The 25,721-nt window shown below is 43.1% G+C and overlaps 3 protein-coding genes across 3 annotated transcripts; all 3 read left to right on the top strand.

The window, feature by feature from the left end:
• Positions 1 to 235: 235 nt before the first annotated feature.
• bola3 (bolA family member 3) lies at positions 236 to 2,242 on the top strand. The gene is made up of 4 exons (XM_083651007.1): positions 236 to 378; positions 478 to 598; positions 1,269 to 1,357; positions 1,988 to 2,242. The coding sequence occupies exons 1-4, from the start codon at positions 343 to 345 to the stop codon at positions 2,051 to 2,053; spliced, it is 312 nt and encodes a 103-aa protein (XP_083507133.1). The 5' UTR covers positions 236 to 342; the 3' UTR covers positions 2,054 to 2,242.
• Positions 2,243 to 3,607: 1,365 nt separating this feature from the next.
• On the top strand, positions 3,608 to 15,987 carry vat1l (vesicle amine transport 1-like; the record flags this gene model as incomplete). Its single annotated transcript, XM_083650651.1, has 9 exons — positions 3,608 to 3,831; positions 4,602 to 4,735; positions 5,000 to 5,211; positions 6,058 to 6,200; positions 8,174 to 8,277; positions 9,318 to 9,373; positions 9,521 to 9,715; positions 15,264 to 15,347; positions 15,889 to 15,987. The coding sequence occupies 9 exons, from the start codon at positions 3,608 to 3,610 to the stop codon at positions 15,985 to 15,987; spliced, it is 1,251 nt and encodes a 416-aa protein (XP_083506777.1).
• A 7,936-nt stretch (positions 15,988 to 23,923) lies between these two features.
• clec3a (C-type lectin domain family 3, member A) lies at positions 23,924 to 25,278 on the top strand. The gene is made up of 3 exons (XM_083651029.1): positions 23,924 to 24,078; positions 24,261 to 24,341; positions 24,825 to 25,278. Exons 1-3 carry the CDS (start codon positions 23,964 to 23,966, stop codon positions 25,220 to 25,222), a joined length of 594 nt encoding a protein of 197 aa, XP_083507155.1. The 5' UTR covers positions 23,924 to 23,963; the 3' UTR covers positions 25,223 to 25,278.
• Positions 25,279 to 25,721: the final 443 nt, after the last annotated feature.

Raw genomic sequence — 25,721 nt, 5'->3', positions numbered from 1 at the left:
ATTTCCCGATAAAATTATGAGGTTTATTAATTATACCCCTGATTGGGTTGGTCTGGGTTGGGTTTTCGGCATGAGGAGTGTTGATTGGTTTGATTTAGTTATGAGGAGTAACGATTGGTTGGGATTAGGGAAAGAATATCAGGCGAAGCCAATCAGAAGCAGAGTAGGGCGGGTCTTGTTTGCGTCATAATACTGAGACGGAGAATGTTTGTGCGCCGGTGCAGACCAGACGAGAGTGACAGTTGACATTGCCAGTGGATGATAACCTCCTCATGAGGCATGACTGAAGTGACACTGCTACATATTAGAAAAAAGTTTTGACTTGAAAACCTGATCGGCACTATGATTTCTGTTACCAGGTTTCTTCGCATAAATCAAGTAAATGCATAGTGAATCTTAACGACACGTTAACGCTAGCTAACAACAGTTTGCTAACACTCACTGGATCCTGTTTTTGTGTTTGTTTTGTCCCTGTAGGTTTTGTCTGGACAGGTGCGGAGATGTGTGTCCTCACATACAGACGGAGAGGTCCGCATTGCTCATGTACTTAGAGAGAAGTTTCCTTTAGCCTCGTCGATCAAAGTTGCGGATATATCAGGTAAAATACAGGGAGCTGCACACCATAGCTACACCGTACGAATCCCAGTCCCAGAGATTGACCACACCACATTATGGGGAGTGGTTAATGCCCAAACGTGGATCCAGCCTGCCTACCGCACTGTGGGTGCACTTGAATCTAGGGATTTGCCACTACAGAGACACTAGTCCTAATATAATGATTGCACATTTAGTCTGGAGGATCATTACCTTTTGGAATATTACAGAAGCACACTTGGTATCAAGGGTAAGACGGATTTAAATGGTTGTTTCACAGTGGAATATCATTTTAACACCCCCTCTTAAACTACCAACACCTGTACGAGCATTATATCTTCAAATTTGTGATATGACGTTGGAAACGGGTAAGAAACAATTTTCTACCCTTGATACCTCACATCACCAATAGTAACTTTATGTGACCCAGAGGCGATAGGCGAGGGAACGTAATGGGGTTAAGCTTAGGCTATAGCACGACATTATATTGCCATTAGTAATTTCGCATAAATAATCAATTTAAATTGCTGGTCGTATCAGACTGATCAAAAATGGTAATTGGAATCCTCCCCAAAACATTGATCAGATCATCATTAGGTACTGTAAATCTTTGTTGTTTTCACCATGTCACCAGGTCAGAGTATCGCACCTTATTCATGTCTCTCTGTGTTTAGGTGGCTGTGGTGCCATGTATGAGATCCATATAGAGTCCAACGACTTTAAAGGAAAAAGGACCATTCAACAACACCAACTAGTCAATCAGGTAAACAAGTAGCTAGTACAAGTAACTCTGCTTTTTGGTGCGGTGTTACTTTTGGCAGCATGAAACTTGCGACACACATCCAGCTGTCCTTGCAAATGACACCGGTGGGCCTAATGGGGGTGAACACAGTGGCAAGATGAATCCCCCCACAAGTTTAGTCCAAATTAAATCAGTGGCGTCTGAGATATGCTGCGTGACAGCACACAAATGAATCAACAGACAAAGACAGACCATACTCTATATAGCCTGGCTCCAGACCTTCGAAGCCACGCCCACTCCACAGTTGTGGATTTGGCTGTTGAGTTTACGAGCTGACAATTCAATCTGAATATCAGGCTGCATACAATCTATGTAGAAATGTTTAATTTGTTGGCATGTAAGACCTGGGATTTTAAAATTAAGTTAAGCAACCTGTGACAGTTATGACCAACTTGTGATCACCTGTTTTCACCCATAAGCTCTGCTTGAGTCATTTTAAGATGAGCTTCACTGACCTGGGTGAAAATGAGAGGCTTTGGTAGATGTTTAAACTTGAGAAATGTTGGTTTGAATGCAGTCTCTCACACGTACATAGACCTATTATTGTAGTATTGTTTCATTTGATTTATGGCCCTATTTTTTCTTCCACAGGCACTCAAGGAAGAGATTCAAGGAATGCATGGACTGCGAATATTCACATTTGTTCCAAAACCTTAGAGCAAGACATTCCATTCATTGTGGACCCACAGCCCTTTCCCATCCCGTGGCCAACCCAACTAAAGTCAATGTACAGTTTTAATATGAGGAGATTGAGGAATGAGAGCATTTCATGAGAATTGTTAATGTGCCAGTGGTATATAATTGAATTGCTCTGAGGAACATGCTGGCAGCTCCACATTTAACAGTGTGTAATAAATGTAAGATAAGACTAAGCTTTTGTTTTGTTTTTGTTTTTTTAACGGTGAGATATTTACCTCCGCCATGGAACTTAGAACTGATTAACTTCCCACACCCCTGGCCAAAACAGGGTGTGCCAATGGGCATGCCCAATCACAGACAGGTGCCTAACTTGCCTAACTAACGGATTCACGAAACATCACAAAAATTTGTAGGAAAGTTGATCATGGGCCAAGGATTAAGTGATTAGCTTTCCAGGCCTACTGGCCAAAAGGAGGCATGCCATGACAATGGGTGTAGCCAATCAGAAAAAGGTGCCCAAGTTCCAAACGGATTCACGTAACACCACGCTGTGGCGGAGGTATGCACTGCACTCTACCAAGTGCCCAGTCAAGTTTATAGTCTGAGGTTATTTGTGAAGTCCAAGCTTTGGAAGGCGTGCACAAAGGTTATTGTCAGCATGCTTGGATTTGTTAGTAAAATGTCAAGTCATGTAGGCTTCTTTCCATCTTGTGGTCTAACCGGGTTGATGTAATGATAAGTGGTCCTACTAATGTCTCCATGTGTACCAGAAAATCACTATGCAACCTTGTCTTTAATTGGGGATGATGCTGATTATTATCATTATGATTTTGTTGCTGCAGTACTTTTCCCATTTTTGCTGATCACATTTAAAGGGATAGTTCGTTTTTTTTTAAACATTCTTTTCAATGGGGATTTTTTGTGTGAATCACACTGAAAAAAAGAAAAGAAATAGCCAATCTGACATCCCAGGCTCTGTGTGGTTTTTTCTTTTTTGTTTTGCATTTGTGGGATGGATTTTTTTCACTATTTTTTTACACTATAAAAAACGGCAAATGGCATTTGAGAGGGAATGAAATGATGGCATTGGCCCCTATGATGAGGGCTGAACCTACTAAAAACACACATTCCACACATTCTACTGAACAACTTCTGTAGCCTACGGCTAAACTTGGGGGGGGGGGGGTCAGTGTATTTTACTAAGGCACAAGGGTTAACCTTCACCAGCAGATGGTGCTCTGCATATTTTAATTCTTAATGGAGACATAGAGTGGAGGACCAGCAACTATTCCAAAGATGTGGTATGGAACTTTTCTCGCTCATCATTGGAATATTTGCCTGATTATTCACGAAGGTGTGGTTTTAATTTCAGGTATGGCCGCGAGTCCGCGACTAAACCAATCAAGTTCATAATATATATTTCAGGCAGGGCAGGCTACAACATGGGCAACGCGCAGCATCCACCACGGCCCCTGGGCTGGCAGACTCCATGGTACTACCGACTGCGCACATCATCATTCCTGTCCCTGAAGCGGTGGGGAGGAGGAGGAGCAGCAGAGCCAGGTCGCAGACATGCAGGCTAAAGAAGGAGCAGCAGATATGACGGAGGAAACCGAGCAGATGATAGGGAAGACTTTAGCAAAAGAAGCCGAAACCATGGAGTCATCATCAGTTGATGCCAAAGAGATGAGAGCGGTGATACTGGCGGGTTTCGGAGGTCTCAACAAACTCAGGGTATCCAAGAAGACGATGCCCGAGCCTCAGGAGGGTGAAGTGAAAATCCGTGTCAAAGCATGGTAAATATGGGGAGAGATATATGCTATAATGCAGCAGCTGATGCTCGCAGGATTCTATATGAGTGTTTTAAATGTAGCCTAAATAGATCCTGGTGTGCTCCACTGGGAGATTCCCATTACTGTAGCAACTGACTCCTGCTTGAGGATAAAGCTGGCAAATATCGCCGTCATGAAGCCACAGGTCCTTTATAACTAGGTGGGAGGGGGGCGGGGGGGGTAGTGGTAAATACAAATACATAAACTATCAAAGGTGGGAGTTTACCTATCTTATTTCCCCGCTTTGATTTACATGTTAATCTGAAAATAGATGACTAAACTAATTGAGTAAATGAGGTGGGTAAACTGACTTTACTTGGGTTAACTTACCCCCACTACGCCCCAGGTTCTAACAGCAAAAGGACCAATTGTTGCCTGTCTACATATTCTCATTTTAAGTCACCGCTGATTTTCTCTGCTACATTTAGGATACAGTATAGTTTATTTAACACAAATTTGTTTCATTGGGGAAATGCCGCTTTCACAGAGAGGAATTAAAGCATTCAGCCTGTATATTCTTGGGGCAGGTGTAAAACTATCAACAGCTCATCAAATTTGAATGCTATTGATTCATAGTTGACATGCAGAGAAAGCTCTGCTGTATGAAGGCTACTTTGACTTGGATGAAGATTAGTTCATAGTATGAACTAATCTGAACTAATCTTCATCCAAGTCAAAGTAGCCTAATAATTAAAATGTGAACACTAAACTGAAGTCAGATCCTACCGTTGCAGTGGTTTGAACTTCCTGGACCTGATGGTGCGCCAGGGGACCATCGACAGTCCTCCAAAACCTCCTGTGGTACCCGGGTTTGAGTGTTCAGGAATAGTAGAGTCAGTCGGTGAAAAAACAACGGGATTTGAGGTTAGTGAATTTATGGATTACACAACTATACTACAGTGTATTAATCTGTATCACTATCTACACTGATCAACTTCACAACCACCGCAATTAGTTAATTTTACATCAACAAAAATAGGGATGTGTTTCACCATTATTTTCATGCACATTATCGAAAATAATCTGATATGCATGTGCATGCATACATGCACAATGTAACTTTCTCCAACATGTTGCAGCATTTGCTGGTATGCCTGTTATCCAGCGACGCTTACATTTTTCTTTCAGATAGGAGACAGAGTTATGGCTTTTGTGAATTACAATGCCTGGGCAGAAGTGGTTTGCACACCGGTGGATTTTGTCTACAAGATGCCAGATGAGATGACTTTCTCAGAAGCTGCAGCCTTCTCCCTGAACTACGTGGCTGCGTACATGATGCTGTTTGAGGTTGCCAATCTCCGAGAGGGCATGTCAGTGTTGGTCCACTCAGCAGGAGGTGGTGTAGTAAGTTAGTCCATTCCTTCAATGATTCAGGTAGAATGGACAGAGTGAAATCCTTTGTAAAGAAAATGGCACATCAGTGCTGAAATGTGGATTTCAGCACTGATTTCAACCCCCCCCCCCCCCCCCCCTCCCCCCCAAGACGAATCTCTTAGCAAAGTATTAGCACACCTCTGCTCAATGAGCCGCACATTTTGAGGTCCTGCATGTCTACAGTATGTAGTGTGAAAGCTGTAGGAGAAATGGCGTGCGCAACTTCAGTTGTGTCAGACGGTAACACACGGACGGACACACGGACACACAGGACCGTGATCTCCTTCCGGCTTCACCAGGCAGAGATACAAATGCCACTTGCCATGCCTTCTCTCTGTTCTTTTCTGAATGTGTGTGTATTAGGGGTGTCACGATACACTCAGATCACGATACGATACACGATATTGGGTTCACGATAACGATACTATACGATATTTTAACAATATTCTTTTGCGATCGATTTGTAAGTTGAGGGGGGCATCCTCCACGCTCATTTGAGTAATTTCACCATTTTCATCCTCCGTGTCTGTAACGTCCCTCGTCTGTTCAAACAAAGCAATGAAAAGGACAGCGAGCATGCAATCAGATGCAGATCAGTGCCACCATGTTCAGCTTCTTTTTCTCGCGATATGAGATCTCATCTCAACGATACATATTGTCACGTTTTGATGTCGTGATATATTGCGGGACGATATATTGTGACATCCCTAGTGTGTATGTTTTGATGTTGGCTTCTGTAATAGCCTTCATTAGATGCTGGTGCATTGAGTTAATCCCGCTGTCCCTGATAACGTGTTGTCACTCTGTTCTTCTCAGGGTCAAGCTGTGGCGCAGCTATGCTCCACTGTACCCAATGTCACCGTGTTTGGGATCGCCTCATGTTTCAAACATGTAGCCATCAGAGACTCTGTGACTCACCTCTTTGACAGGAATATCGACTATGTACAAGAGGTCAAAAAGTAAGGATGACTGTACTATAAGAGAAATGTTTTCCCCCCATTAATGTTTATTTAATGGTGTTTGCTGTGAGTATGAAGATGCCATACGTGAATCAGTTCCGGACGGTATATTTTGGCAGCAGTCTAATTGGTTAATTCTTAAAATGAGATTGAATTTGAAAGCATCCTCGAGCAGCAGTTTGCTGTAGCTTGTGATCAATGGGGGACTAATATGATAACATAGACCACACTGAAGGATGCAGATGTTACCTGTTGTCTTATTTGGCCGTGTGTGGCTGCTGGGGTCCCCATGGCAACACACAGCCCATCTCCGAGAGCAACAGCATCGTGTAGGGCGGAGGCTTGTACTGCAACGTGGAGCAACCGCCATTTAGGGTTGAGCGCTGACACCATACCTTCTTACTTACCATTCACAACACAGCTTGTTGTCAAATCAGTTTGCACATTAAAAAAATAATCAAAATCAGTGAAATATTGAGTGAAATCTGCTGGAAGTGTGCTGTAAAGTTGGATTTCCTTTTATTTTATTTTATTTTCTGAAAAAATCCTTTGATTATTAAAGTGAAATCCAGTAGGACGCTGCCTCTTCAGCATTAGACCGTAACAATGTTACTCAGTCATACCTGTAATGTGCAGGTGAGTCGTTTAACCAGGATATATGCTCTATACACTGCAATCATGTGTTAAATGGCTGTTCTTCAGGCCATAATGCATAGAGATTCAAAACATTGATTTCATCAGTAGATTGTTTCATGCTTTCTGCCTACATATCACCAATGGTAGTGGATTAATACGCCTTTCATCCCTGGCACACACACATTCTTCTCAGGATCAACAGCAAAGTGAAATTAAATTAGTCTTTTTACAAAAGGCAGCAAAACCATGGGCATCACAAGACCGCCAAGCAGTTTAGCCAAGCAGGTGTCCGGGGCCACAAGGCCCAAAGTAAGGAATTAGGGTCCCCTTGATCATTACATACCTTTCATTCTTTGACATTCCTTTCAATGCGTTTCATTATGAGACACTTGATTGATTCTTTGTGCAGTATTTACATAACTGGTTTGTCACATGATAGGAAATGTGTCACTGAAGAACAGCAATGATGATAAAGAACTCAACAGAGGAGAAAATGTGTGGGCTGTCTACTGCAATGTTGGTGTAACGGTATACTGCATGGCTGTTGGCTAATGTGTTGCTTGGCTGTTAATGGGCTGTTCACCTTCGGTTGCTTGTTTCTCCCATGACAATCCATCAGAGGCTGACTTTGTGAACTTTTCCCCCCTTTACATCCAAATGAGCTTTATTTGACTGTAGTGTCCACAGTCACCAAGCAGGAAACACTAGAGAGCCAAAGCGGAATGACACATCCTGCTTCAGCACTGTACCAGAGATTTTCATCCGCCATTTATTTTCCCATAGACATTTTGTCAAATGCTTATACAAATAGTTTTACTTGTTCAAACCAAACGGTTCACATATATTTAGAAACAGGAGAGATCGCATAGCATTTCACTCGGACCAAAACGTAAAGAATTGCGGGTTTAAAGAACATATTGTTTCGATTTTTTTTCTTCGTTTTGGTCCGAGTGAAATGTTCTATGGTCTCTCCCGATTCTAAATATAGCTGAACCGTTTGGTTTGACCAAATAAAACTATTTGTATAAGCATTTTACGAAATGTCTATGGGAAAATAAATTGCGGAAGAAAATCTCTGGTACAGTGCTGAAGCAGGAAGTGACGTTCACTTTGCCTCTATATAAGCCTGTATCACGGTCACTAAATGACTCTGGCTATTGTTGAGAGCTATTAAGCTATTAAGTTGGCATTGAATTCTGCTTTACCTGAACTGCTGAAAGAGTTGTTTGTAGATTATGTTCATGTTAACATGTTCAGATTATGCTGTTTTGATGTTGATTGATTTATGTGAATTCAGTTCTACAGCAGACTTCCATATATCAGTCTTTATCTTTTAGGATCTCTCCAGAGGGAGTAGACATTGTCTTGGACTCCCTGTGTGGAGAAAACACAGGGAAAGGCCTGGGTTTGCTGAAGCCACTTGGAACGTACATCCTGTATGGTGAGAGGATCATACTTATGCTTTGGCTTATACTATCTGTAAACATAACTGTCGTATGTTTAGAATGGAAATAATTTAAAAGTGTCGCATGTTAGGGCATCCGGGTAGTGTAGCAGTAGATTCCCTGCCTACCAACACAAGGGTCTCAGGTTCGTATCCACGCGTTACCTCCAGCTTGGTCAGACGTCCATACAGGCACGATTGGCTGTGCCTGAGGGTGGGAAGCCGGATTGGGGGTATGTGTCCTGGTCGCTGCACTAGCGCCTCCTCTGTTTGGTCAGGGCGCCTGGTCGGAGTGGAAGGGAACTGGTGGGAATAGCGTGATCCTCCCACGTCCTGCCGGTGAAGCTCCCCCTGTCAGATGAAAAGAAGCGACTGGCAACTGTGCATGTGTCGGAGGAAGCATGGTGCTAGTCTTGGCTCTCCACAGATCGGCAGAGGGTGGAGCAGCAACCGGGGCAGCCAATAGGGCAGCATGCACATAAATTGGCCAAGTATAATTGGGGAGAAAATGGTAAAAATCCAGGTAAAAAGTGTCGCTCGCATGTTAGTCGGATTTTAGTCAGGTGCTTCAACTTTGATTCTGATACTTCTCCATCGGCACATTAGCTCGTATAGTCAATTATGCATCCTCATGAATCTAACTAGGCTGTGTGTGAACTATGAAATATTGAGGTTCATTTGAAGAGAGCACGATACTCCATATCCTGCCATTAAAATGCTTATTATTCTTCACAGCTACCATCCATATCTGATCTCTCTTAATTACTTTGGTTTCTGCCGGGCCTCAGATGTGTCTGACAGCCTTCGAGTTCTGTTACGTGCACACTATGAATCGATTAACAGCATTACAAAGAGAAGAATTCATTAGTTGTCATACTGGAGATTTGCCAGGGCGTGCTCGCACAGATCTAAAGGTGCTGACTGTTCCCCCCCCCCCCCACCTCAACCCTACACCCTTCCTGGCCACCTATAATTGACCCTTCTGCCCAACCATTTGCACCGCAGATTCAGCCATCCTTTTATTTTGCTCTTTTCAGGCGCATCAAACATGGTAACCGGGGAAACAAAGAGTTTCTTCAGCTTTGCAAAATCGGTGAGTCAGAGATGCCGTCTGCCATCAGCATTTGAAGGAGAAAAACACACCATATTACTACCTAACGAGCAGTTCATAGCAAATGAAAAGGCAAACACAAATGAGTCACTCAGGATGAATGTGTCTCTCTCTGGTTTGTTTGTCCAGTGGTGGCAGGTGGAGAAAGTGAATCCTATTAAACTTTACGAGGAGAACAAAGTCATTGCGGGTTTCTCGCTTCTCAACCTCCTCTTCAAGCAGGGGAGATGTAGCCTGGTGAAGGCAGTGATGGAAAAACTCCTGACTCTCTACAACCAAAAGAAGATCAAGCCGGTGGTGGACTCTCTATGGGCACTGGAGGAGGTAAGGGACTGGGGCTGCGGGTCAGAGGGTCTAACACTAACAGTGTAGGAAAATGATCATGATGCCCAAGCTGACAAAATGGTAGCGTTCAAGGAGATGACAGAGAATAGACCAGCAGAGATTTTTGAAAAGGTGTTGTTGTATAAACATCTTGGATGGCTTGTAAATCTTTTGTTTATCTATTTTTTTGTGAGGTATTGTCAGCTGTTGGACATTCGTCCACAGATGGTGGGTAGGTTCCTGTTCTACAATGATTGCACACCCACACAAAGCCATGCATCAGTCACTTCACTCTCCATCTGCAAGCTCTAAGGCTGGCTTTACACGGTGAAACTTTGGAGTGTTATTTAGCCACCTTCTTGACAAGCTAGCATGACATGGTTGGTGCCAATCGATGCATTAGGTCTTTTAGTTTCATATGATACCAGAAACTTTGCTCTGGCTTTAAAACTGAGCCCGCTACAGCCTCTGAAAATAGATTTTCAAAATCGTGATATTTCCAAGATATCGCAATATTTCCGTGCTCTAAAAGCAATGCTCTGGCAGACCACCAGGCAGAGCCCTGCGGACGAGCACAGTTTGGGAGCCAGTGATTGAATGGAACCCTCGTGTCATGATGTGGCACTTATGTTTTGTCTGTGGGGAACTCAGATGCTGACAACTAATTCCTCCTTTTCAAAAGCTGGGTTGGGACATACCAAGCTGGTATGCAATACACTGTGTTGGCTACTGACACAAAGGTATGCAATACACTGTGTCGGCTACTGACACAAAGGTATGCAATACACTGTCTGCTACTGACACAAAGGTATGCAATACACTGTGTCGGCTACTGACACAAAGGTATGCAATACACTGTGTCGGCTACTGACACAAAGGTATGCAATACACTGTGTCGGCTACTGACACAAAGGTATGCAATACACTGTCGGCTACTGACACAAAGGTATGCAATACACTGTGTCGGCTACTGACACAAAGGTATGCAATACACTGTGTCGGCTACTGACACAAAGGTATGAAATACATTGTGTCTGCTACTGACACAAAGGTATGCAATACACTGTCTGCTACTGACACAAAGGTATGCAATACATTGTGTCGGCTACTGACACAAAGGTATGCAATACACTGTCGGCTATTGACACAAAGGTGTGCAATAAACTGTGTAGGCTACTGACACAAAGGTATGCAATGCACTGTGTAGGCTACTGACACAAAGGTATGCAATACACTGTGTAGGCTACTGACACAAATGTATGCAATACACTGTGTAGGCTACTGACACAAAGGTATGCAATACACTGTGTAGGCTACTGACACAAATGTATGCAATACACTGTGTAGGCTACTGACACAAATGTATGCAATACACTGTGTAGGCTACTGACACAAATGTATGCAATACACTGTGTAGGCTACTGACACAAAGGTATGCAATACACTGTGTAGGCTACTGACACAAATGTATGCAATACACTGTGTAGGCTACTGACACAAATGTATGCAATACACTGTGTAGGCTACTGACACAAATGTATGCAATACACTGTGTAGGCTACTGACACAAAGGTATGCAATACACTGTGTAGGCTACTGACACAAAGGTATGCAATACACTGTGTAGGCTACTGACACAAAGGTATGCAATACACTGTGTAGGCTACTGACACAAATGTATGCAATACACTGTGTAGGCTACTGACACAAAGGTATGCAATACACTGTGTAGGCTACTGACACAAATGTATGCAATACACTGTGTCGGCTACTGACACAAAGGTATGCAATACACTGTGTAGGCTACTGACACAAATGTATGCAATGCCCTGTGTCGACTACTGACACAAAGGTATGCAATACACTGTGTCGGCGACTGACACAAAGATATGCAATACACTGTGTCGGCTACTGACACAAAGGTATGCAATACACTGTAGGCTACTGACACAAAGGTATGCAATAAACTGTAGGCTACTGACACAAAGGTATGCAATAAACTGTGTCGGCTACTGACACAAAGGAAAGGAATGATTCAAAATATGACCTTGTTGTGTCATATGGCCCTGTAGGTGACGCTGGGCTCAAGTGAAGCTCCGCCTGCGTTGTTCCTACTTGTTGCTTGTCTACAAACTGTATGATAGTGCTGTCATCGTCTGGTGAACGTATATTTTGAGAGACAAGCCGAGGGCCGCTTAAAATTGGTCCGCGGGCCGCAATTGGCCCCCAGGCCGGACTTTGGACATGCCTGAACTAGTTGCATTACATAGCATTTTCCTGAAAGAATATTGCTTTTTAAATCTAAGGAATGCATTAGTGCAGAACAAGAAGTGATCCATGCTACCTCCTAGTTTGTTCCAGTCTGGCCCCTGCTGTGGGGCATGACCAGCGATGGGAAATCTTTTCAGCACACAGGAAATGAAGTGTTATATGCAAGTAAAACAATCAGGATGCTGCGATCCGCGGGCTATTTTGGATTGCAGTAGCTGCAATGTAGCGTGGCAGATGCAGCACTGCAGGGGTCGTCGGCTTCATCGCTTCTACCAATTCAGCCGTCCGAGATAAAAAGATTTGTAGATCTTTGGAAAGTCTCCAAGCAAAACAGGAGAATGAAAAAGAAATGAGAATGAATGCCGGTGCTGCTTTTAATCAAAGGAAAGACCTCAAGCGGCAATGCATCAGAAGAAAGGTATTAGCCAGGTGTTTACTCTGAAATTGTGACTGCTATTAGCAGAGGGAATATTTGCTGTAGCGTCCATGCACTTAACATATGAATAAGTTGTTAGCCTAGCAGCAGGAGCCACCGCAATGTTCATTTCTCTGTGTTCATCTCTCCATGTGGTGAAGTGGGGGGGGCTGGTTGGGAATAGCATGATCCTCCCACGCGCTACGTGCTACAGCTACTCCTGGCTGTCACATGAAAAGAAGCGGCTGGCAACTGTACATGTAGCGGAGGAAGCATGTGCTAGTCTACGACTCTCCCCAGATTGGCAGAGGGGGTGGAGCAACCACCGGGACACCTAACAGGGAATTGGCCAAGTACAATTGGGGAGAAAATGTTGGAAAAATAAAATAAAAATAAAAACTTCATCAAGAAAAAGAAGAGAGAAGTTTTGGAAGATGAATATTTTTCAGAATAGAGAATCAATTCAGAATCTGACGGCGAGTTTGAAGAAAAGAAGATGCAATTGACCCTCAGCTAGCCCAAAGACCAGCCAAAATCACATTTTATCACAAAAAAACAAATTGCACTTTTATTGATAAATGTGGTCTAGCAGAGGTAAATGGCAATTATTAACCTATCTGTCTGCATTGTAATTGAGAAAAAGTCAAAATCTGTTATGTATTTATATACATTGTTATTGCTGTATTGTTTTAAAAACCCAATAATTGTGTGGGTCCAACAGACCCACGGACATTGGGTAACAAAAACACACGAAAAAGTTGAACAGTTTTCACTAAGCACTGCTACTTAACAAATACAGACACTGCCAAACTGCAGAACTTGGAGGGCAGCATCAAAAGATACTGTTGCTATTGGGGTTTTACCCGGCCATCTCCAGTGGCTAGAAGTGTCTTCATATCTACACTGACAACTCAAGCTCCATTCATTACCCTCAGCAGACATTTAAACTTGCCTAATAGCGCTCCCAATGCAATCAAAGCATCTAAAACTTGCAAGATTTGTTGGGAATTTGTTTCAGGGAAGAAGAAGAAATCAGACAGAGAATACGTTGATGAAATGTGCGCTCTCTCCAGTGATGTTTCGTGGGAAGCTTCCCCTAAGCTGTTGTCAACAAGCATTGGCAGAACGCTCAGGCCATTCACTGGAGCCATTACCCATGAAGAATCTCATTAAAAGGTAGTGGGATGGCATGTCAGGGGCTTATGCGTTTGGAAGGAGAATTCAGGGAGCGTTACTTGAAATGTTGACCATGGCAAACTTTTTTTGGCCTAGAATGAATATGTGCAAAGTTGACAGCAAAAGATTGCCTGAATATGAAGAGCATCACTCTGCTCTATAACTTGGAGGCCCAAGGGAAAGGCTATTAGGCTATACAAAATACAACTGAGCCTATCTCACACGGATTACAAAGTACTACTACAAAGTACCTGCAAGGTCCCATTACATCCACAATGCAAGATGATCATCTTCTCCATCACTGCTATATAGCAGTAAAGTATACTGTCTGACCTAGTTCTGCTGTTGGCTTGTTTGGGCCATTTCTTTAATCCAATGAATGCGTATGAGACAATGGCTTCCAGACAAAGAGGCACATTCACTTATGTGTCTGCGCCGTGGACTGTAATGAGAAAGCAAAATGGGGGCATCCTCAGTAATCCCGTGTGATTGGTGTACTTTTCCCCATGCAGTGATTACAGGTAATTAGGTTCACACAGGCTGTGCTGAGCCAAATTGACGTTATGTAGGTTACCGTTGTTAACTGATCTGTCGATCACAACAGCACTCGTCATTATCGATCATTCAGACACATTTTTGTTGAGTATGTAGTTCTAGTAAAGAAATTGCGACAACACAATGTAAGTTACTTGTGTTTTGGCATAACCAGAACAGTGGTGTAGTGGAGGGTAGACAGAGTCTACCCACTTATTTTTCAGGTGGTTTTGCGTCTACCCACTTCTAGCGGCAGATTCCACCAGGAAACGTTGCATTACGACTGCGAGGCGGACACCGGAGCTGGTCGCAGCCTGTCTAGTGAGCCTGTGCCACCAGACGCATCCCCAAGCATCTCTCTGTGTATTTTCGCTTCCCTCTTTGAATGGCGGGAAGCAACACAGAGCAGATCGAGCTGGGCAGGAATTCGCGAGAATAATAAAATAAAACATCCGGTCCATTTTCTAAATAAAACCTGTTACTGTATGTATTAAGTGAACGTCACAGTTGGTTAGTCCATCATGTGTGAATTTGTGCCTGTGGTTTCAGGTGTTTTGGAAGAAACACGGTTTCTGCCTCACTATGTTTATAGGTAAACATGTATATGTATATGTATATGTATATGTATATGTATATGTATATGTATATGTATATGTATATGTATATGTAAATACATTATGCTAAGGGGGATAATATGATTATAACAGAGGCTTTATCTGATTGTAGTGAATACCTCTAAATCTAACAGAGGTGGAGCAGCAATAGAAAACTATAGAAATAATAAGCCACTATGCTCTGTTAACTACAGCCTTTGTTACTTTACTAACACCTCATCAGGCTTATCCAACATTCTCCACTCTCCACTGCATCTCAACCCCCCCATTTCCTACATAGGCAGACTTATGCAGTGAGCATTTACATGGTCTGGTCTATGGGGGTGGGGAAAAGCACATGCATGTATTCAGAAGAACCTAAATAGACCATTAAGTTTGATCACCACCTTACACCAAACGATTGAAATGACGGGAGCGTGCCACAACTCCAGCAAAACTCTCACGATTTCATTTGACATTGGCAATTAGTCTGTGACAGTAAAAGTCTTTTGGTGTAAGGTCAGCATTAGTTACTATAATCATTATGTTTGATCCGCAGGTAAAAGAGGCCATGCAGAGGATTCATGACCGAGGGAATATAGGAAAACTCATCCTTGATGTCGAAAAGTCTCCTACACCTTTGGTAATAAAATATTTATTGGTGATTTGTTAATTTAGCATTTTAATAATAATCGATTTGAGTCTTATCTATGAAATTAATCTTATCTGTGAAATCGTTTCTGTAGTTGTTTGGCATTGGACTAATGCCAGCACCAGATACTTCATTGTCTAAGGATGTTGCACAGCTGCAGTGCATTATGGGGTATCTTAATTCAGCTAACATTTGCAGGATACTGGCTCTGCAGGGACTACAGGCATTATGGGCCCTGGATGGTGCATGCATGTTTCAATTTGAGCAACTTTTGTCAGCTTGTTCAACTTCTCTTGAACGCAGCTCATCAGCTGGTTGACACTTGTGGCTTTTTCCACCTGCTGGCCCAGGCAACAATAGAGGAGTTGCTGCGTTGCACCCTGTGGTGGCCATATTGGAGCTCCTCTAAAACTCCTCTAAATCACTGACAGGATCTTACTGTATATACTATATACAATACTGTTATTGAAAAATCTAAATAAATATTCATTAGTATGTGTGTAAATGATAACACTGCAAATTTCCCCACCAGATGGCTAGTGACAGCACAGAGACCAGTGAAGCAGGGGAGGAAGAGGAGGAGCCTGAAGGAGACAATGACAACAAGGAGCGCATGCCTTTCATCCATTAGAGGCAGCAACCTGTCTGCAACATGCCTGTCTGCAACACGCCTGTCTCGAGACTGGAGAGTTCACTTCTACACAGACTGAACACCGAGGATCAGACTGACACACAAGCTCAAAGTATTGTGCAGTATGTATGTTGGTATGCATGTGTGTTTGTGTGTATGCGTCTCGTGTCTGCTGTGTCTCAGTTAATTAGCCAGGTAAAATGTTTGAGTACATGAAGACTGATAGAATACTGAACCTTATGTATGTCAAAATTGCCAGTCAACATAAGTGCCACTCCCAATATTATAGAGAGCCAAAGTGGAACGTCACTTCCTGCTTCAGCACTGTACCAGAGATTTTCACCCACCAAGTTTTGGTCCGAGTGAAATGTTCTATGGTCTCTCCCAATTCTAAATATAGCTGAACCATTTGGTTTGATCAAGTAAAACTATTTTTACAAGAATTTTTATGAAATGTCTATGGGAAAATTAATTGCGGAAGAAAATCTCTGCTACAGTGCTGAAGCAGGAAGTGACGTTCACTTTGCCTCTCTATTCACCTTATTCACCACGCCCACTTTTTCTCTCTTCCGCGTTCAACGCAAACGTATTTGTTCTTCCGGTTCAGCGCTAGTTGCCTACTGTGGCTAATATTAGCCGCTAGTTAGTTGTGTTATATGGCAGTAAAATGCTAACCTGACGCTGCCAGATGGATGTAAGTTTGTTCACATTTGTTTCACAACCAACATCCATCTGGATTCGGCCAAGCTACGTTGCTGAAGAGGGCGGTCACTTTTTTCAAGCTACTAGGCAGGTGATTGGATGGACCGTCTGTCTGTCACCGTCTGGGCTTGCCAGCGCCAACCAATCAGATCGACTTCCCTTCATGACGTAGGGCTTTGTGTTTGTGTGACTTGCGTGAATGGCTAACGGCTAGCCTTACAGCTAGCTGATGGCTGCTATGTTCTCCCAGCCTATCTCCCCAAATTCTACAACAATGTTTTGTTTACTAACGTTCATAGTTGATAACGTTACAGCAATACAGTTACGGTTTCGTACTCACTGTAAGATCAAGTGCTTAACGTTTATGTTAGCTTATTGTTTTGAATAGAATGTTTGACTAGCTCACTGGAGCTAGCCTCGGTAGCCGCCGCCATGTTGAATAGTGAAAGAACTACAAACCCACAGGCGCCTCTCGATCGCGTCACACCCGGTCTCGCCTAAAGCCCGCCCGTAGCTCACGCTGATTGGTGCGCCTGGGTGGCGGCCGGTTTGAATGCCTCTCTGAGGCCAGGGCCAGACTGAGGTGGATTGTGAATTTGTGGAACAATGCCGCCCCCGTCTGGTGGAGTCAGGCTAGTAAAATGCCACTGAATGACCAAATTGATATAACTTTTAACCATTTCGAGTAACACTCTTTCCATACGGATCACCAGCGTTAGTTTGTTGTTTATAACGTGGCTATATTCATAACGTTTCTATCTCGGATGCGTTATTTCGAATCCCACATAGGTTACGCCTGGCGCAACCTATGTGGGTTTCAGGACGAAACACTCTCGACTCCACTAACGTCATCTTTAGAGCACAATATTCCTGGAATGCAAGTTTAACTAAACAGTTACATGTCCTCTGCATTCTACATAAAATTAAGATATTACGGGTTGTTTTATTTTGTATGTTACATACTTATTGGCCAAGATATGTTAGTTTATGGGGGAGTAATTCTGCCAGTTTAGGAGGGGAGTGTGGGCGGCCATCTTGCCTGCGGGGTTTTTGGCAAGTCTAAAACGGAAATACTATTACGAAATGACGTAATGCGGAAGCGTCCATGTGTGGGCAAAGAATAAGGTGAATAGTATTATTATTCAGGTGTTAGGGTGTCCCGGTTGTTGCTCCACCCCCTCTGCCGATCTGGCGAGAGTTGTAGACTTGCACATGCCTCCTCCAATACATGTGCTGTCAGCAGTCGCTTCTTTTCACCTGACAGCGAGGGGTTTCACCGGCAGGATGTGGCGCTTGGGAGGATCACACTATCCCCCCCCCCCCTCTCTGAACAGGTGGCCCAACAAAACCAGAGGAGGCACTAGTGCAGGACACATGCCCTTAATCCGGCTTCCCACCCGCAGACATGGCCAATTGTGCCTGTATGTATGGACACCCCCAACCAAGCCGGAGGTAACATGGGGCTCAAACCTGCGACCCTCGTGTTGGTAGACAGGGAATCTACCGCTGCACTACCCGGATGCCATGAATATAATAAGTAACTGTATCCATCTGTATCCATTTTACAGTTGAATGCGTCTACATCTTGCTTGTTTTTTCTTTTCTTTTCTTCTGAAGTGCAACAAGTGAATAAATTAGCAGTGGCTGCATGAATAATTATATACAGTAATATAGCTGAATTTCTATTACTAATTCAACAATAGCAAGCTTAAAAGAGCGAGTTCATGACAAAACTAAGTGTCATAACAAGCTTATGCTCATGTCTTTAATAGATCACAGGATAGGAAAGAGTGGGGTGTTACGTTTCCCCCTGTGCTGTCCTGTTTGCCTCAGCGATGCCAATTGTAAAATCAGAGCAATTTTACAAAACATGTGTCCCTGCATCTGACAATGCCAGTGAATCAGAACTGGAACATAACCGCTCCCTTCTGCTCTCTCATCTTACCGTAGTGTCATGTGAGGCAGGAGAGGGAGGATAGAGGTCTGTGTAGATATCTGCATATTTATATATCTTTATATTTACTCTAGCTATTGTGGAATCACAAGTGCCTTTGAGCTACTATATACAGTATATATATACATATATATATACATACATATTATATTATATATATATAATATTTGCCGATATATATAGTATATATATAAAATATATATATATATGCTTCATGCATGCACAGGGCCAATGGTCCACTCCAGGGTATGCACGGGGTCTTGAACAGTATTAAAAATGTATGAAGTATTAAAAATCTATTTAGGGAAACCCACTAACACATGCTTGTTTGTTTACGTCCGGGCATTAGAGGAGGAGGGCTACCGTAGTGGCTGGTGGCTGCGTAAAGACGCAACAGTTAGCGCTGGCATTGTTTATTATTATGATAATTAAATTATTAGTTTAACCGACTAGTATTTTGGTGCCGAATAGCGAGGGTAGCAGACGTCTAACCGACTAGTCGCCTGCATCCCTAGTCTGTTCAGGCAGCCGAACGGGGCATCCTGCAGCTGGTGGACATAGGCCTTTAGCGTGAAGTTACTCATTACGGTGCTTTCATAAAGGCTGCATAACTCCAACTCTGGGAGGTGTTCGTCATGCAGCAAAATAACATCCAACATGAAATGAAAGTTTGCCACCTTATTCAGATGACGGAGCTGGTTGTATTCATATTTTATTTAGGTAAAAATACAAAAACACAAGAGGTTCTTGCATTTACTTTCTTTTGCATTTACTCGCACATTACTTGGTTTTCGCTGCTTCACTCAACAAACAATTCACTGTTCTATTTTCATTTGGCTAAATTCTGAATACAAACAGATTCATCATTTGAATTACTCACTACTTGGCTATGGTATCGAGTATCGATATTTTCCTGGGTATCACTATCGAAGTAGAAATTCTAGTATCGTGACATCCCTAGTGTAGGGACATGCTGTAGGTATTTTCTTTATAAAACAATAGAGCAACAGATGCTATGTAATCACACCAGGTTGTCAGTTGTAGCTCCATAAATTTCAATATCAATTCAGAAACAACCACAAACATGGCTGGAGGAGATACTATTTAACTGCCAGTATTAATGTGTGTAGTAAAGTAATGGAATAAGAGACACCTGTGATGTACTGAAACTGATCATTTGTCGAATTGGGAATGAGGTTAATAACCTGTTGGCAATGGCTTTGGAAATACACACATCTCAATTGTAATGTCTTTCGGGGCTGTGCGTTTGTGTGTGCATGCATGTGTGTGTCTGTGTGCGTGCGTATGTGCTTTTATGATAGTCAACTTGCCTTAAATGTAACAAAAAAGAGAGAGGCTGCTGTGTAGAAGTGTTTAGCAATCTAGTCTGATTAAGGAATTATAGATAAAATATGGTTTACCTGTGGTCGTACTGTGACATTTTTGGTCAGTTTTGTTGTGTACTTTATGAACGAGTACAGTTCTGTTTACTTGAATACATTTATCTGCAAAGCATTCTGTGAGGTTTGTGTTTTCTTCTGGTTGGATGTCCTTTTTGTTTTATTTTCCTGATCTCAAATGTGGTTTACCTTCACCGATGGACAATTTGGACACAATGCAGACCTTTTATTTTAGTAATATACTATACTAGCACACCTGGGGAATATTGAAAGGTTCCTATACTACAGTATAAGTATAACTATAGTATAGGAACCTTCAAATATTCTCCAGATGTGCTTTACCAAGTGTATCCAATAATGAAAGAAATACCTTGACAAAGTCTAAGTCCAAATTTTGTCATACCGGTTACCTTTTGTAGATTTTTTTTTTTACTCTGAGCCAGCCATCTTTAAGAGAAAGCAGTCTTGCTGTTGTCCTGCTTAAGCGGAAAACATGCTACAACGCCCTATGTGCCGAGGCCTATGCCACGGCAGGCGGGCCTGCTGGCACAGCTGACGCACAGCTCCCCGAAAATGTGACTGATCTGAACAGCGCAAGTATGATAATGTAGATGGGGAGATAACACGGAGAGAGTGAAAGCTATTACCAAGTATGCACTACATTCTCTCCTTGGGCTAACTTCTCGTCATTGAAATTCTAGTGAAATCACACAATTGACTCATTGTGCTGGGGACTCTCCTGCAACCCCCTCGTCAAGCTGTGCGTTTGAGTATATAGGTCTAGCTGCCGTCAGCAATGCTCCAAGTCGAAGCTGACGTAGCATGTTTCCAGCTCAAGTGGCACTTAATTAAATTAAAGGAGTTGGATACTGTCTGACAGTCTCTAACCATCAGGCCAATATACCGTCTAAACATCACCACTCTATCATTCAAATTAAACATTTATCTGAGCTCAATTATTTTGACCCACATGGCTTAGGCGCATTCCTTTTGTATTGGGAACTAGGAATATCCCAGTTGAGTGACGTCACGCCCGAGTTGACCGTATTCCAGTAAAACACCAGCCAGGTTAGCTATAGCCAGGCCACGCAGGGTGCTGGCACAGCCATTGGGAGCAATTTGGGCTTCAGCATCTTTGCCCAAGGACACTTCGACAAGCAGACTGGAGGAGGCGGGGATCAAACCACCGACCTCTTATCCAAAGGGATTAGTGGACAATCCACTCTACCTCCTGAGAAACAGCTCCACATTATGTCTGCCAGTGGGCCATTACGATAAGAGTAGGCATAATAATGTGTTCATTCCACTACAAAAGAGACTATATATCGTGCATATATCGGTATCGGCAATCGGCCAAAAGATCTGGAAAATATCAGCATATTGGATCATAGGCACAAAAAAAAATCCAATATTGTGCATCCCTTTTCGGGCTGGTTTAAAAAAGAAAAATGCATTCTACTATATTTGTGTAAAGTGACTCATTCATGAAATGTCCTAATAGTCCCTGACTTATCCAGAGACTTGATCAAATCCCCTAACTTTCCCTGTCTGGAATATCCCTCTGTACATTCCATGATAATCCACGACCGGAGGGAACCTCATAAAGCGACACACACCATAGTTCTCCATCTGCTCCAGGACTTGCACTCTGCACTCCTGCTGGCGGGGGTTGTGGTTGAAATATGCCCTGGATAAAGGGCACTAAAACGTCTTTGGGGGAAACGTCCAGCAGCTTGTTTTAGACGGCCAGGTCTCGCTCCACACCGAACTCCTCCATCTTCTTAAGGGCGGCGTAGAAGAACGCCACGTGTCCACGGCACCTTACGTCCCTCTGGGGGAACACCTCCAGCACCCTGCTGAACGTGGTCTTGCTCTTGGCTTTGCTGGCCACGCGCTAAACAATGACAGAAGCGGAAGTCTTGGCGTGGACGTCCGCTCTACACTGGAAACCCTGAAATATTGTCCGTCTGTCCCAGAGTCTTATTAGTCAGACTGATAGACTCTGGGTGCCCAGATGGGGGTGCAGGTTACCTGGCTCTGGATGTTGGACTGGGGGTCCCTGGAGGCTGAGTGGAGCAGAGCAGCATGCTGGACGGCAGACCTGGCTGAAGGGCCTGGGACGCCCACACTCTGCAGCCACAGCAGGCAGCGAGCAGGCTTCATGGCAAACCCATCACCTAACCTACAGACAGACAACAGACACATCACTCATCACTACAGACAAACAGACCATCACGCTGACCTACAGACAAACAATAGAAGTCACACTGACCTACAGACAAACAACAGACCATCACGCTGACCTACAGACAGACAACAGACCATCACACTGACCTACAAACAACAGACCATCACACTGACCTACAGAAAAAAACCAGACCATCACACTGACCAACAGACAAACAACAGACCATCACACTGACCTACAAACAACAGACCATCACACTGACCTACAGATAAACAACAGACGATCACACTGACCTACAAACAACAGACCATCACACTGACCTACAGATAAACAACAGACGATCACACTGACATACAGACAAACAACAGACCATCACACTGGCCTACAGATAAACAACAGACCATCACACTGACCTACAGACAAACAACAGACCATCACGCTGACCTACAGACAGACAACAGACCATCACGCTGACCTACAGACGAACAACAGACATCACACTGACCTACAGACAAACAACAGACCATCGCGCTGACCTACAGACAAACAACAGACCATCACACTGACCTACAGACAAACAACAGACCATCACACTGACCTAGAGACAAACAACAGACCATCACACTGACCTACAGACAAACAACAGACCATCACGCTGACCTACAGACAAACAACAGACCATCACACTGACCTAGAGACAAACAACAGACCATCACACTGACCTACAGACAAACAACAGACCATCACGCTGACCTACAGACAGACAACAGAACATCACACTGACTTAGACAATTTGTCACATAATAAAGCAGATATCTTAAAAGTTCAATTTCCGTAAAAACTTAATTTCGACCAAAATTGTAGTTACTGTGCTTAGTAGTTAGTTACAGTTGGAAGAGTACTGAATGGGAAAGCATACAGATGGTTTTGAGAGTTGTAGTGCTATATTGAGCACATGTGCCCAAGGGATCAGCATGGGTACCTCTGATCCACTAGACAGCAGAGTTGTTCTTACAAGCTCCCCTCTCCCGTGTGTCTAGATCTCACTCTAAAAATAACTCTGCCTGCACCAGAGGTGGGAGCTGGACTTCCTCAGTTCTAATAGCACCTTTGTTAAAGATTATGCAACTGGAAGTCTGTGTGATTGACACACTTTAAATAGATCTATAATTAAGAACAATATTTTTTCAGCAACTTGTCTTGATATATTTAGTGACAAGTTATTTAAATCCCTTTTAGTGTTGTTTAATCCTATTTAAATGGATACGGTAGCCCATTTTGACAGTTGACAGATGGCAGTGTTGGCACATTTCTTCCGTGTTGACACCCAGGAGTAACATTATTTCTCACTTTTCCTGAATCCATTTAGCATAATTGACATGTGAAGGAACGAAATCCACTGCAGAACATTCTGTAATAGTGATGCAGTCAATGAATTTACAGCTTGTTTGCGAAATGAAAGGGAAAACTGCTTAGTGCACGTTGTCCCAAGTAAATATTTATGAATGGGCAGAGACAGGGAAATCATTATTTGCCACTCCACCCTTATTTCCCTCCCTCCCCTCCTGATGTTTGGAAAAAACAAACATGGTGTGAGCCAATGGAATCGGAGTGGCAGAAAGGCATACAGAGGGCCAGTATATATTGAGCTGCCCACAGTGTTATTGGTTCATCTCACAGTATTTCAAGGTGTGCCACTGTGCCTTGTAGGATCCATTGGCCTCAGACAGACATGGCACGTGTGGCCCTCCCTATCTTTCTCCTTCTTTGCGTCTCGTTGCTCCACTGCAGCTCCAGCCGTCCATCATCATCGCGCACCAGGAAGGCTGTGTCAGTCCAACAGGCGGGTAATTATACACATCGTGCAACCTAACTTGCAGAAGGAAAACACGTACTACCAGTGTTTATCTGAGCTGGCTTTCTCCCTGTTCCATCGAGATGCAGAGGGAGAAGATGACGTTAAGTCCCAGCTTAGCCTACTACCAGTGTTGATCTGACCTGGCTTTCTCACTTTTCTATCGAGATGCAGAGGAAGATGACGTTAAGTCCCAGCTTGACAAGCTGTGGCAGGAGGTCAACTCACTGAAGGAGATCCAGGCTTTGCAGACAGGTACGAGTCTCTCTCTCTCACACACTCTCTCACACACTCTCTCACACACACACACACACACACACACACACACACACACACACACACACACACACACACACACACACACACACACACACACACACACACACACACACACACACACACACACACACACACACACACACACACACACACACACATGGCTAGAGCCAGAGGAAGGAGATATGGGTAGATTCATGGAGTCACTGCAGTCCATGTTAATTCAAACTCACTGGATAATATTTGTGCTTTTGGTTGTATTCTAGATGGCACAGGCTTCACTTTTTGGTTGCTCAATCACCAGTAGAGGGCAGGAACGCTCAATCAGAGTTAGATTTCAGGACCATACTATACTATAGAGAAAATGTGGGATTGCATAAGAGAAAATATATTAAGAAACATTATACTTGATAGATTTTTGTCTTTTTTCTGAATAATAAAGCAAGTGCTTTCTATCTCCAGTTTGTCTCCGTGGGGTCAAAGTTCACAGGAAGTGCTATCTTACAATTGAGGAGCCTAAACATTACCATGAAGCAAATGAAGACTGTATTGCACAAGGAGGAACCCTTGCAACGCCACGAGACCTGATTGAAAACAATGAACTGAGAGACTACGCAAAGAGGAGTGCGCCAGGATCGAAGGACTTCTGGATCGGTGTGGCGGACATCGTGAAGGAAGGCCAGTACGTCGATGTCAACAGCATGCCCGTCAGCTTCTTCAACTGGGACCGCTCCAAGAAGCAGCCCACAGGAACCAAGAGGGAGAGCTGCGTTGTTCTGTCAGTGGTCACACAGGGAAAGTGGTATGACGAAGTTTGTCGCAGCCAGAAAAAATACATTTGTGAATACCTCATTCCCTAAAGGAGGCCAAATGGTTGTTGACAAGCTGATGATCACTTGTGCTGGTCCTGTATTAAAATCATGCAAAATGACATCTTTTGTTTGATTTTTCTATATATTATCAGTGCATGTTCTGTTCAGTTACATCATGTTTACCATTAGGTTTCTGTCTTTGACTGTATGTTTTTATGTTTTCCAATTCCTTCATATAGAAAGGTGGCTTATTATAGCCCATATAATATAATAATGCTGTGATGATAAATATACATAATGTTTCAGATTATCTGTGTCCGTCCATTTTAACAAGGCTAGCCATACTACATTGGTAATAATTGTAACTGTAACCATTGATTGACATAATCATTAAGTAATAATACCCCATGATGACACTTAGAAATCAAATACAGATTCTCTTAGAAATCAAATACAGATTCTCTACTACTTCATGTTGAGCTCATTTATGCAAAGACCCAGAAGTTACAATTATGAAAATTTGTTATCACAATTAAAACCTTGCATG

The sequence above is a fragment of the Poromitra crassiceps genome (genome assembly GCF_964638095.1).
Source record: "Poromitra crassiceps genome assembly, chromosome: 14".
In the NCBI taxonomy this organism is placed as follows: Eukaryota; Metazoa; Chordata; class Actinopteri; order Beryciformes; family Melamphaidae; genus Poromitra; species Poromitra crassiceps.
Note: the sequence above shows the minus strand (reverse complement) of the source record. Positions and strands in the feature narration are given on the sequence as shown.

What these genes read in the sequence shown, in the direction of transcription:
- bola3 (XM_083651007.1), top strand. Translation starts at nt 343, where the DNA reads ATGATTTCTGTTACCAGGTTTCTTCGCATAAATCAA. An exon ending in GGTTTCTTCGCATAAATCAA is followed by an intron (nt 379 to 477) that starts GTAAATGCATAG and finishes TTGTCCCTGTAG; the next exon opens with GTTTTGTCTGGACAGGTGCG. An exon ending in CAAAGTTGCGGATATATCAG is followed by an intron (nt 599 to 1,268) that starts GTAAAATACAGG and finishes CTCTGTGTTTAG; the next exon opens with GTGGCTGTGGTGCCATGTAT.
- clec3a (XM_083651029.1), top strand. Translation starts at nt 23,964, where the DNA reads ATGGCACGTGTGGCCCTCCCTATCTTTCTCCTTCTTTGCGTCTCGTTG. An exon ending in TGTGTCAGTCCAACAGGCGG is followed by an intron (nt 24,079 to 24,260) that starts GTAATTATACAC and finishes ATCGAGATGCAG; the next exon opens with AGGAAGATGACGTTAAGTCC. An exon ending in GATCCAGGCTTTGCAGACAG is followed by an intron (nt 24,342 to 24,824) that starts GTACGAGTCTCT and finishes TTCTATCTCCAG; the next exon opens with TTTGTCTCCGTGGGGTCAAA.